Source organism: Bidens hawaiensis, unplaced genomic scaffold (assembly GCF_021521415.1).
Source record: "Bidens hawaiensis isolate Kalapana, Puna unplaced genomic scaffold, B.hawaiensis_p1.1 tig00030301_1, whole genome shotgun sequence".
Taxonomy (NCBI): domain Eukaryota; kingdom Viridiplantae; phylum Streptophyta; class Magnoliopsida; order Asterales; family Asteraceae; genus Bidens; species Bidens hawaiensis.
The window spans coordinates 191,708-205,643 of record NW_027495056.1 but is presented as its reverse complement, the minus strand read 5'-3'; the positions used below and the strand labels follow the sequence as shown (position 1 = coordinate 205,643).

General features: G+C 35.7%; 1 protein-coding gene and 1 pseudogene across 1 annotated transcript; one reads left to right on the top strand and one right to left on the bottom strand.

Annotated features, from left to right (window-relative positions):
* Positions 1-8,489: 8,489 nt before the first annotated feature.
* On the top strand, positions 8,490-9,012 carry LOC143580294 (small ribosomal subunit protein uS9-like; annotated as a pseudogene).
* A 1,908-nt stretch (positions 9,013-10,920) lies between these two features.
* LOC143580293 (uncharacterized) lies at positions 10,921-13,381 on the bottom strand. The gene is made up of 4 exons (XM_077063368.1): positions 13,244-13,381; positions 12,369-13,140; positions 12,228-12,288; positions 10,921-11,227 (listed from the first exon to the last, which is right to left on the bottom strand). The coding sequence occupies exons 1-4, from the start codon at positions 13,281-13,283 to the stop codon at positions 10,928-10,930; spliced, it is 1,173 nt and encodes a 390-aa protein (XP_076919483.1). The 5' UTR covers positions 13,284-13,381; the 3' UTR covers positions 10,921-10,927.
* Positions 13,382-13,936: the final 555 nt, after the last annotated feature.

Sequence of the window (13,936 nt, the reverse complement as noted above, 5' to 3'; positions counted from 1 at the left end):
GACTAATAATTCATTTCATTCCCGTATGGTAACCAAACATGTCAATGGAATGGTAATTATCCATTCCATTACCTCGTTCATTCCATTCCATCACCTATTCCATTACCTCGTACCAAACAGACCCTTAATCTTTGTTTCTTTCTGCTGATCTCGCCACCACCTACGGCTTCTATTCTCCTCCAAGCTAGACCGCCGCCACCCTCCTCAATACCGGTTGCCCCTACTGCCATATCGATCTCTCTGATGCAGAAAAGAGATAGCCACCGTCACAAACTGACCACCTAGCAATCCGAGTTGTTCCTGTTTCGCCATATTAGTTTCAAATACCGACGACGTACGCCACCACCATTCTGCAAACTTCCGGGAATACACCACCATCGACCTCTCTGTTTTAGTGAAGACAGCTATGCCACACTTTTCGCTGCCCGCTCTCGCTCCTCGATCCGTTCGGTGCTGTTCGGTTATGAAGGTAATAGTCGTTTTAGTTAATCGTTTGTTGTTTAGCCAGTATGGTTTTATATGGTTGTTCGGGTTCTAATTGGTTTCCGGCGACTTTATCGTTTCCAACATGGGAAATTATTTTATTAATGAAAGTTTTATAATTCCTTTGTTCGTTTGATTCGGCTCCTATGTTAAACAACCACTGATCATGTTTGTTTGTCTCTTAAAGTAGAAGATGAAGATGATTATTAAAAGGTTATTATTATATTAAGGGAAAATCTCATAGAATAGTAACCAACTTTCAAAAATGTTCCAATTAGGTCACTGATGCATATTTTTCCCAAATCGGGTCAATAAATCTTCAAATCAAGTCTCACCGATTTTTGTGTACGTCAAGAAAGAAATGGATGATAAGATGTGGGTGTCGGAATTTGCAATATATATAGTTAAATTTAAAAATTTTTAAAAAACGTTAATTATATAAAATTTAAAAATAAAAAATAAAAGTCACGTCGCCACTCAACGTCAACTTCAAAAAAAAGATAAAAAGATTTCCTATGTGAAACAGAAAAGAAATTGGCTAAAAAACCATGTTAAAACTTTTAATTTAATCAAATACAAAAGTTGAGTGACCTAATTGGAACACTTTTTAAAGTTAAGTGACCTAATTGGAACACTTTTGAAAGTTGGTTACTATTCTATGAAGTTCTTATATTAATTAAAAAGGAAATTTTAAATGTGTTGTGTGTAAGTAACAATCATATTTATGATTTAAATATAGCTAATAATATGATTTCTTGTTAACATGTTATTTATTTACTATCACTGATATAAGATTAATAAAACGAACAAGTAAATGGTTTGATGTGTTTAACAAATTAGTTAATTATTCTAAAAGTCGTCGTCGCTGGAAAAAGCGATCAGTATTCGAATCAGTCAACATGCATGGATTTTTGTAAATCTAATTGACAACCTAATTAAACGATAGGTGCTCGTATTGGTTAAAGACGAGTTATTTGTTTTCCGGTTTGCTTTGCTTGCTAAACTACAAGGTATGGTTTCTGTTTTTGTTCACTTTTAGTATTAACTCTATTCCGTTACTTCGTAGTACGGTTTCTGTTCTTGGTTACTCATAGTATAAATTCTAATCCGTTACTTTGTGGTACGGACTTTTGGTCTTTTATATTTTAGTACACCAAGTTGTCTCTATCGATACGACCCATTTGGTCTTTGGACATTTTTTACGTCGTCAACTTTTTATTTAGTTTTGTTCAACTATTTATTTGATTTCTAGTTTTGGTTAGAGAGATTTGTAGCATGCAATAGATTTTATAAACTCGTACTCATTATTGCATGTTCCTATGGATAATAATATGATTTCTGTTAATATGTTATATGCTAGGCAGTTATATTGCCTTTCAGTTTTCGTACTCTGTTACCCGAGCACAACACTTTTCGTGATAGTGTGTTTTGAAAGTTCACGGTGCCTCTAGCTAGTACTTTGGTAGTACTTTGGCCGTTTAAAGGCATATGGATTGATCCTAGTTCAGTTATATGTTACACGTTATATGTCACACGTTATATGTCACACTAGGGATGAGCGTTTTCCGTACCGGTACCGGTACCGAGTTAGTACCGTCGGTACCAAATCGGTACCAAGTTTTGAGTTTTCGGTATCGGTACGGTACAGTTTGGTACGGTACCGGTATTTCCCGAATTTTTCATGAAATACCGGTACCGGTACCAACTATTTCCAAATTTCGGGATCGGGATTTTCGGGATCGGTACCGGTCAGTACCGGTATCATCCCAATCTCATCCCTATGTCACACGTTATTATGTTATATGTTACAAGTTATATGTCATATGTTATATGTTTTGGCTCTGGGTACTCCTTTAATTACGCGACTAGTTTTTGTGTAACATCAATTGTCGTGTAAGTCAATCACCGTTATATGTTTAGTAATACGTTTAGTATCGGTTTTTGTTCTGGTATTATATTGTCATATGTTCTAAAAGTATCAGATTTCAGTATCATATTTATTTTGGGAAGATAAATTTTGTTATTATCTTGCTTTCGTTCATACGTCTTGTCGTCATTACTATTGTTCTTTCCGTTACTGGGCAATTTTTGGCTCAGCCGTATTTTCTTTGTTGTGTTTTTCCTATTTTTTTACAGGTAATCCGGGACTCGGGTGAGTTAGTGCTGAGAGAGACTAAAGAAAGTTCAAGATTTTAAAAAGTTTATTCTTTTTGGTTTAATAATGTGACTTAGGTTGCTTTAATTTATTATAATTTGGATTGTGGCTTTGATTTGATATCTGTAATAGTGACACGTCAGCCTGTTCTGGATTGGGGTGTTACAGGAGCGCTGCGCGGTGGCAGCCCCCTTGGGTGGCCACACAGCGCCTCCACCTATCTGCACAGTTCGTTTCGTGATAGATCGTTTTCTAGTTCGTTTAAGGAATAAAATCATTTATTTTAAGCATATTTGAGTGAATTATGTAAGACCCCGAATCCCGGGAATCCTACAGTTGGTATTCATCCAAAATACTTACAAAAATACTTAAACTTAAAAACAGTTCATTCCATTAAAACAACCAATTCAGAGTATCATTCAGCGGAAAACCATAATTAATAAAATAAGTGCCCAAAACCCGGAATTATGCCCAAAACCAATTTAAATGTATTTGATAAAACTTTAAAAAGAATGTTCAATATTTAAAACTTCCGTCTACGTATGCCTTTCACCGTCCAAGTAGCTTTGTGCATGTCCAAGCGGTAATGCATCCTCCTCCTAACCTGAAACTCACACTAACATGCACACAAAGTCAGCTTGAGCTGAGTGAGTTCAAGTTTTAATAAATAACATCAATAATAATAATCATAATATCATTCCAAGGGTTTTAAAATAAAACGGGATATAACAGTTAGGCCATCATCAACAACAAGTAATCATCCTTATATATATATAAACATCCTTGTAATTATATCACTACATATACATCATCCAAGTAATAACATCAGGGTCGAGCACACGTACAACCCAAACACGTAACATCTCATCCAACGTACGCAAACACAAAGTAGGCATACGTCAACATTCTTAGTCGATAACGACTAATAAACATTGCCAATTATTGGCCATACAATAATACATACAAACTACAATAATATCATCTCAAGGCCTACCCTATACAAGTAAGCCCATACAAAATAGTTTAAACAGTTCATCAAGCAAAATCGCTTAGGTGTGCTTGCTAGCCCAAAAACTTAAAAAAAATAAAAAGAGGCATCATGAACTCACCTGACACAAGGCACGAGTTCACCACGAGCTAGAGAACCCCTAAGTATCCCCACAACTCAAACACCTGTCGGTTTACACACAATCATTACTAATGTCATCGAAAGAACTCGTTTATCCTACGAGACGTTCTAACATGGTTCGAGTTGCCTAAAGCCTCGACCTCATCAAACCCAATCATAACAGCCCCCCCGGGGCCTTACCTTCACCAACACGACCCTTAGATACTCCCGGGGATAAAGAATTCCCAAATTGCCCCCGGAAGCACTAGGTGACACTAGCACACGCGTTTAAGAGTTGTTTAGGGGATTAACATTCAACTCAGCCCCGTGTGGACCCAATATGATAAATTCACAGCCAATAAGTCCACACGACGCTACACGAGTCAAATGGGTTGGTAACTCGCAAGTACAACGCACCAACTATTCAATAAACGCAAATGCGCGTTGTACCGATCCATTTGAGTAACCGACAACCAATTCAGCCCCATAACTTATAAAAATGATTTTTCAACAGCCTGTACATCGAACCGAGTTCACCTGAGCTGAATTGGTCGTTAATCACTTCAACTCTCGCGTTAAACGCAACAATTTACAATTCTAGTCAACCGAACACTAACATTCAAACTACAACTAGTTGACCAATCAAACGAACACCAATGAACATGATTTTAAAGTATGTTATACTAGACATACCTAGGAAGATTTTGGTGCAAAAACCTCAATCAAAACAGTCCCGGAAAGGTTAGAATTGACAGCCACCCGGTAAGCCTACAACACGAAATTTAACGATCAATACGCGTGATATAATGATCAATTAAGGTGTAAAAGACTTGGGGAAACATAGAACTAATCTTCAATTGAAGTTTTAGACCTTAACTTGTTTGCAAAAAAAGAAATTCGCGGGTGTGGGGGCTGGGGAGGCTGCCGATCGGACAAGAGAGGTGAGGGGGGTTAGGGTTTATGATTTGTGTTATAATATAAAATATTTCATCCTAGCCCCTCCAAATTGAATAGTAAGGCAACTTGGAAGAAAAGTTAAATGATTTAACATACCGGGATGACGAGAAGGTTTCCGAGCAATGTCGGTTAAATCCTGAGAATTATACATACTTTACAAGCTTTAAATCTTTGAGCCAAAAATTAACGGGTGTTACAAATTAAGGACCAAGTAATCATAATATAACTAAAATACAACTCCTAGTTCATTTTCCCTTGCCCAAGATCAGATCTTTATGGATCTTTCGACGATTCTTTCCTTTAAGCCATGTTTACTTGCTTAAATGGGCCAAAAAGCCATAATTAGTTCGGTTTATGTTTTCCTATATAAACCCATCATAATTCACCGCTGTAAACTTTAATCTAACCCTAATCCACCTCCTCCAGCCGTCACTAGCCTCTGCCATCTCGTAAACCCTTTGGTTTTTGGTGTTTTGTTGAAGAACCGTTCATATCCGTTTGACTTTGCAAGTTCAAGAACCTTTGACTTCCGTTTCTCATCAATCCTTTCACTTTCCGGGTAAGTTGTAAACTGTAAAAATCATTCATACATATTCCCTAATCAATAACCTTCAATCAATTTTGGTGGTTGAAGGGCGTTGACTGGTCAATTGCTTTAAAACCCGATAAAGGGTAAAACAATCAACAAGTTTGACTTTACGTTTTCTCATGCTTCTGGTCGGATTCAATGTTCGGTCCAGAAGACTTTTATTCTCGTAACGTGATTTTAAGGCTACTGCCCAAAACTCGACTTCCGACTCGCTGTTCGGATTCTGGTCAGTACCAGCTCGCTTAAACGTTTAATTCAACATAACTAAAGTTCTACTCATCTGTTTGGATTGATTCCAGCGGCATTAAGTTTGTTTTTATTTATAGTTTCAAATCATAAAGTTTCAGGTTCTGATCAGTTATCTCGTTTGACGCGTATTGGACGACTCGCTTATCCGTTGACTCGTTTATTCTTAATTGTACTCACTTGCCTTTAATCTAAGGTTAGTTTTATCATTACCCTATTTTAATCAATTTTCACAAACTTTTTGGGGACATATGCGTATATCATACTATACATACATATTTACATATACATACATATCAAAAATAGCAAACGTGTAATTATGTGTGATTAATCAAATCTACTTGTTATGTGCTTACTTGTTTATGTGCGCATTCGTGCTCGGAGAGGTCCCGCATATCCCCATGTATTGGGTTCTCATTCTATTGACCACCGCCCGATTCGCTTGGCAATAGTCTTATTCTATTTATTTGCTCATAGTTGATTTAGCGACGCCCGATTCGCTTGGCAATGGTTTAATCGACAATCTATTTGTTTATTTGAATTGGTTTGTTGTATTTGGATATTGTGTGTGTATATTTGAAATAAAATAATTAATTAGATATTGTCATTTATACTTATGATAGTATTTTCGAGCTGTGAGCAATCAGATCACGCCTCGGCATTTCCGCCTTAGGTTGGGGTGTGACAGTCATAATTGTCTTATACTAAATATAAAAAATGAAAATTTTGCCTACAATTTTTAAGACTTATTAAACATTGAATATTTGTAAAAAGTAAACAAAATTATTATAGTTTTCTTCAATATGAAAATGTCTCAAAAATTAAATGTTAGTGTACTCTTTAAACATAAACTCTTATATATATATATATATATATATATTAGTTAAAAAAATATCTTTATGACACGTAATTCTTATATATGTTAGTATTTTTTTAATATTAAATATGTTTACAATATAATTTATAGCACTGATAATTCAATCAATAGAGAATGACTAATTACTACGGTATATTGAATTTATAATCAATACTATATTTAGAACCAAGATATTTTTTATTTCTTTTCCATAAATAGAAGATAAGTGATTTGGGCGGGAATTTGATACTGAGAATTAACTTCAGAATGCCATGTGTCCAGATTTTCTTTTATTAGTATAGGTAGATTATTTCTTAATTATAAATAATATCCTTTTAAAAAATAGATATTAATTTTTTGTATATCCCTATTTTATAGAATTTTTATATCAAATATTTGATGTGATTAATTTTTAATATAATTGGATGTTATAGCCCGTTTTAATGGTTATCTGCGTTTGGTGAAATCCATACCCGTGAATTCAGGTTAAATTCATGAGAAACCTTCATTTACAAATAAAACAATCTGATGGCTTAAGAGAATGTAAGAAGCAACCAGAGAGCTTTTAAAGGTTTCGTTTATATATATTTAAGATGTGAGATTCAATTAGGAAAGACGTTTGAGAACATAACAAGAAGAACGTTAAAGCCTAAAACGCTTAGAAAATCCAATGGCAATGACTAGTGGGTAGAGGCACAAATCCTAATCGGATAACAACGCAATCCGGTATAGACGTATAGTATAAACCATTATTAACAGCAGGTTATGGACCGGTTAGATATTTTCACATAGGAACCAGTTAACTAGCATTAGGTTAATAACGTTAGTTTGATAAATTTAATTTCAATAGGTTAATAAGTTTAACCGGTTATTAACTGAACCAAACCGGTTACATAGATTAGAGGATTTCTACACAAACACTGGTATCAGCAATAACCGATTTTGACCATTTGGCAATAACCAGTTTATGCTAGTAATCGATACTACAAAAAATGGTTAACCGTATTTGCATCTCTAATAGTGAGCAGAGATGCAAATCGTAACCAGTTACCAAAAACCAAGCCGGTTATTAACCGCTATACTAGAAACCAGTTAGTAACTGATGATTAGGAACCAGTTTACATCTTGAAACTAGAACCAATTACAAACCGCCTAATCGAAACCAGATAATTTTAATAAATTAGTAACCGGTTAATAACTTTAACTTTAGAATTTCAAGCATAGAAACCGATTACCGGCAATAACTGGTTTCCACTATTTAACCAAAAATCATTTTAACATTTACACTTGGGGCCGTCCAAACCGCTCGCTCGAAAACTGCTCGGAAAATGTTCGCTCGTTTTTTTTTGCTCGATTGTAAACGAGCCACTCTCCTCGGTTCGGTTTGTAAACGAGCCAAGCAACGAGCAAACGTCTGCTCGGTTCGGTTCGGCTCGAATATTTTTAATTTATTTTATATATAATTATATATGAACAAATATATAAATATATAGACAACACACATAAAATAGTATATAATTTTTTAAACCCTTTGAAAATTTTCTTATTCCATCAATTTTATAGTTTTGTTAGTTCGATTCAAGTTTTCAGAATACTAAAAAAGTTTGTTTACATGCTCATTATATCTCACTTCAAACTTTTTTCTCCAAAAAATTTACAACCTATTATACATTTGTCTAAAAACTACTAATTTGTTTACAAAATATATTATTTGCAGCCTTCTAACTTGTTTCTTATTGAAAATTTTAAAGTGAAAAAGAAATAATATAAAGCTCGAAAATCGCTCGATGTTCTATCAAAAAATGCTCGATTCGATTTTGGCTCATTTCATTTTTTCGCTCGGTTGAATTTCAGCGGTTTGGTTCGGTTCACTTGTAAACGAGCCAAGCAACGAGCAAGCCTTTGCTCGGTTTGGTTCGGCTCGTGAACGGCCCTGGTTTTTTTCACACCTCTATTAGCGAGTGCTTGTGGGCTGTGGTATTAAGATAGGATTTGAGCCGTCTCAGTGAGTCCAGTGTATTATTAGCCCAAACTAAGAAACCGTTCATTACATATAACATTCAAAACCCTAAAACCATCAAACCCTGCATATCAATCAATCACCACCAGCCGCCTCATTTCACAATCCCTCAAAACCCTAACCATGGCAACACCACCGCCAAACTCCGTCCAATGCTTCGGCCGGAAGAAAACCGCCGTCGCCGTAACCCACTGCAAGGCCGGCCGCGGCCTCATCAAAATCAACGGCGTCCCAATCGAACTCGTCCAACCCGAAATCCTCCGGTACAAAGTATTCGAACCGATTCTGCTTCTCGGCCGCCACAAGTTCGCGGGTGTGGATATGCGGATCCGGGTCAAAGGCGGAGGCCACACGTCTCAGGTGTATGCGATCCGGCAGAGTATCTAAAAGGCGTTGGTTGCTTACTACCAGAAGTTTGTGGATGAAGAGCAGAAGAAGGAGATTAAGGATGTGCTTGTGAGGTATGACAGGACGTTGCTGGTGGCTGACCCGAGGAGGTGTGAGCCGAAGAAGTTTGGTGGGCGTGGTGCACGTGCCAGGTTCCAGAAGTCGTATCGTTGATCGGTTTGGCTCGACTCGGTTTGGGTTGGCTTTGTTTTTGGGTATGGGTATGGGGGTATTTTATAATTTGGTGTTATTGTTGGATTTTGCTAGATGTTTTGATTAATGTGACTTGATCTTGCTTGTTGCTGTTTGAATTTATTATAATTGATATCGGTTTAATGTTGCGGGTTTGAACTTTGACAATGCAAGTTTGTTATGATATATGTTTGTTTTTTACTTTGATTTAGTGTTTGGAATTAGTGATGTAAGGTTTGTGAGACCTAATTTGCTTAATGTAGTTAAGTTTTGAATAGGTATTACACATTAGGTTAACTGTGTTTGGTTTATATGGTTTGATTTTAAGTTTGATCATGTTTTAGGTGCTGACTGTGAATGAAAGTTGACTATTAAACCGGTTTAGGTGATGGTAGTATGATGGTATCGTGATTAGTGATCTCTTTCCGTTTTCGTCCATGGCGTAGTTCTATCAAGGTGTGTAAAATGGTTTTGAGTCCTATACTTATGGTGTTAGCCTTTAAAAAAATCTGGTTTTCGTTTACATTTAACATTAGAGATGTGTGTTAGCCTTTGAAAAGAAATCCGGTACTCGCTTGTAAGATTAGAGATGTGTGTTAGCCTTTAAAAAAATGTTAACAGCAAAATCCATCACATTAACCGACTTGGGTTGCTGATCATAGTTGTTGAAAACGCTCATAGCTAGCGCTATTGCGAATAGCGTAGTGAAGCACTTGATCATCATTATCCTAGTTTGGCGGCTCCCTAGCTCAATACATGTACGAAAACAGGTCACCAATTTTATTATGCATGTAAGTAGTTTTAAAAATTTCTTGTATTGCATCACTAAAACTAAAGGAGTGCCTGCAATTTTATTGCTATTGCTACATAGCGTATAGGTAGCGTGTCGTTATAGTCCACTATTCGCTATTAACTACTATGCCGCTTATGACTTCCACAACAGGCCACCACTTCCTCTTGCTTCTTCCTATGCCCTGGTAACGTCTTGCTTTTTCGACCACTGGCCACCACAAACCCCCACCAACAATCCGAACAGCAACCGGCACTTGCCTGCTCACTGACTTCTTTCCAGCGTACCCTGACCAAGCTGTTGCTATTTACAAAATCTTTTATATGATATGCTTGACCGGTTTGTTCTTAGATATGGGGTTATTTAATTCTTTAGACCAGACAAAGGCAATACTTTAATTTTTTACATGTGCAGTTTTAAATTTTCAGCTCGGGTGTCGAGTGCTGGCTTGCTTAATCAAGTTGAACTTGAGACAACCTGGCTCGACTGGACTCGTTAACTGGTCATAGTTTACTTTGACAGTGCAATGTAGTAGCTTTATTAAATGTTCAAATGCTTTGTTTAACTATTAAAATTTAAAAGTGTTTTTGTTAGACCAAATTGCTTCCTCATCATTTCTTAAGAGTATATTTATTAATTTCAAATGTTTGAATTGTACATATAACTTCAAGTTCATGTCTTGGACTAATGACCGTCTTATTATTTTTATTATTATGACACATACTATAATAACTCTTTGTGTGTAAATGGTTATCTAATTGCACAAGAGAGAACCCTCTTATCTTGTTCTTCAGAATATAAATAAAATCCCTTCATGTAGAAGGCAATCTGTTCAGTTTCCTTAACATATAGATAGATTCATAATTTGTATCATGTTGAGTGAGTTCACCAAGGATACCTAGTACTTCACATAAGGCCATAAGATGAATGCTAGTCTGATAACGAAATCACAAAAGAAAAAACTTTATATAGAAACTTTTCTATCATACAAAATCGGCTTATAAAGTACTTGCCGGATCTATAATAAATTATAATACATGCATTATGTTCTTGTCTAACCGTTATTGTAATAATATTGTAGTTGTAATCTTAATTAACTATAAAAACAGTTACAAAACTAACCTAAAAGCCTATATGTTTCTTACTAAACCTTGTATGCAGCAAAGCAAAGCAGCTTCTTCCTGTTGCCTCCTTTCTTCCCTCTAAACAGAAGCCACTTTAATAATTCAGTGCGTTTACCTCGGTTCTTAACGGGTACAATGGATAAAGCACGAGGTACAAGTATGTACGGTTCTTCTGTTTCTGTAGTGGTGACGATCTCTTTTATCCTTGGAGGGTTCAGAACAACCTCCCAGTCAACACCATCATCTGCTGCCATAAGATCATTTAAAGAAGAATGACGGGTCAACTTGTTATTGGTCAACTCTTCTGTAATCTTCTTTCCCTGCAAAATCATGTGCGTGTAACTATTTAACCATTGCAAAGTCGTACACTGATGGCTTCAAGGTACAAGCAATTAGCCATTGATTATAGTTAGGGCTAAAGGGGCACAAAACCAAACCGTAACCGGAATAACGTCGATTTGGATTAATGTTTAAAAAAACGATTGTTGGTTCAGTTTCAGTTATGCTATCAACCAAATATCCAAAAAACCAAACCGATGGGAACCAAAAAAAAACAATTTTAAGTAATCTATAGTAAGTTAATAAATGCTCGAGGTCTGTCAATTCCTGACCTGTTTAAGACACGATAAAACCTGTTTAATATAAAGTATACTATGCAATTTTTCATTTTTTAAATAATTAAACTTAGTAGTCTAGGCTCCATCATTTCTCCTTCTTGGTACATGAAACATACACCTGCGTTATAGACATGAGAAATTAAGTAGTTAAACGAGTCGTATTCATGTTTGATACTTGTGTTAATCGTGTCAAATCTAACTTGTATAGCACGATAAGACTTGTTTTGTTAGTCACTGTAGCCCCAAAAACTTAAGGTCTAAACGTGTAATAATTAGTTAATCATTAAATAACATAAAAAAGAGTTAATTAAGCGGATAGTATCTGAAGTTTTGTCATATTCCAACTTTGGTCCCCAAGTTTCAAAAATTACAACTATAGACCAACTGTTTGTCAGAATGTAACACAAGTAGTCCCTGAAATGGATGGGCATTAACTTTTCTATTAAGTGAATGACCAAAATACCCTTAGTTCAGAAAATCGTAAACATATAAATACACAATGACCGCACTACAAATTTAATCCAAATTCATTATTTTGGGCCTTTTCTTTTCTTTTCTTTTTCAAGCCAAAATTTTCAAGCCCAGACGGTAAAACCGAACCTAACACATTGTGAAAACCTAAAAAACCGAACTTTCGGTTTTTGGTTCGGTTTGAGCCCAAAACCGACCCATGCAAACCCCCTGATTATAGTAACTAACTTACATTCTGAAGCATCTTTTCTTCTTCTTCAAGATCTTCGGTTACCACATCTTTAGCAGAAACACTGCACACAACATAAGATCAGACAACATTTTGGTTTCTGAAAGTACTTGTATAAGAATACACATAAAAGTTTAAGGTAACCTGCTTAGTTGGAGTTGTAACTCGAGGCATGCTGCTTCTAGTCCATTACAATAATGATTCTTATCCTCCAACTCCATTTCCAAAAAAGATATTTTATGAACAGCTTCTTTTAACTCAACTTTAGCAGCTGAAAGTTGTTGATCAAGATCATAGTTAATTAATTTCAAATTCTCAAAATGATCATTCATTTCATTCACACCCGAATTCCCATTATTAGGTTCGGCTTTCAGATTTTGAATTTCACTCTCTCTTTTACGCGCACTTTCTTTGAGAATCCGGTTTTCTTCTTCCACTTCACTTAACTGTTTTATCACTAAACTCATTCGTCTATCCAAACCTTTAGAATGGCTCTTTGGGGCCCGCTTCTTAACTAACAACCTTAGCTTTTGACGTTTGGTTTCTAACTGTTGTTTGTTTGTCATGACAGCGTGTCGGCTTTTGATCTTGAACTCTCTTGCTTTGGAAATTTGACTATTTACATCTTTGATTATTTGCTCTTTGTTAACAAGGGCTTTAGTGAGTTGAGCATTCTCAACCGTTAGATTTGCAAGTTTCTTCTTTGCTTCTACATATTTTGATTCTAGTTTCTTGTGTGATTTCTCGAGTGCTGCCTTTTGATCTTGCTCTATTTTGTTAGAACTTAATTCTCGCTTGCAATTCTTTAACGCAGCGTTTAAGTGTATCAATCTCTCGATTGAAGCTACTTTTTGCTGTAGAACATTTTCTAGTTGTTGCTTTTGTACAGCTGCTAATGCTTCTGCCCTTTCCCGCCCTAAATGAATTTTAAAAAGGACATAAATGCCCGTTTAACAACCATGGCATAAACGATAACAAAATGATAGAAAGATTAATAATAAGTAATAATAATATGTCACCTGAGTTGGCTTCTTGTGCTGTTTTTGCATGTTGAGCCATTAATCTATCTTTTGCATTGCATTCACAGAGAAGACAAGCTACTTGTTCATGGAGGTTCTTTACAGTTTCCTTTAAAGCTACCTGTTTCCCATATGAAACCTTCTGCACGGTAAGCGCACGTGAAATTACCATTTTACCCTTCATCAAAATAAGTGATCAAATACTTTCAGATTAGTAATTACAACCAAGAACAAGAAATATTTAATCTACCTCTTCTTTATTTCCTTTTATATAGATTTGATCTTCACTGTTCACAGCATTTGATTTATTTGGAGATCTTTTTCCTAGAATCCATGTTTCTTGGTCCATGTTTTATTCTGGCCAACACACCGTGACGCAGATAAGAATAAACAAACAAAAATAATAATATTGTCTTCCAGTATACAAAGGAAGAAATCAAAGCAATTAGGAACTCTTTATGATCACCACACTATCAAAAATTATTGCAAAGCCATCCTTTTAGTCATTTCAAAAAGGGTTGTGATTTATGTGATAAAAACGGGCCAGGTTGGCCCAATAATCTTTTTTTGTCTCTTAACACTATGAATCTTGAATGATAATTAATTAATTATCGTCTTGTCACAGAAAAAATCTGTATTAAGCATCTCTCGAACATAAAAATATAGGGGTGGCAATTTTTGACACGTCGCAAA

What these genes read in the sequence shown, in the direction of transcription:
- LOC143580293 (XM_077063368.1), bottom strand. Translation starts at nt 13,283, where the DNA reads ATGGCTCAACATGCAAAAACAGCACAAGAAGCCAACTCAG. An exon ending in AGCACAAGAAGCCAACTCAG is followed by an intron (nt 13,141 to 13,243) that starts GTGACATATTAT and finishes AAATTCATTTAG; the next exon opens with GGCGGGAAAGGGCAGAAGCA. An exon ending in TTACAACTCCAACTAAGCAG is followed by an intron (nt 12,289 to 12,368) that starts GTTACCTTAAAC and finishes TGTTGTGTGCAG; the next exon opens with TGTTTCTGCTAAAGATGTGG.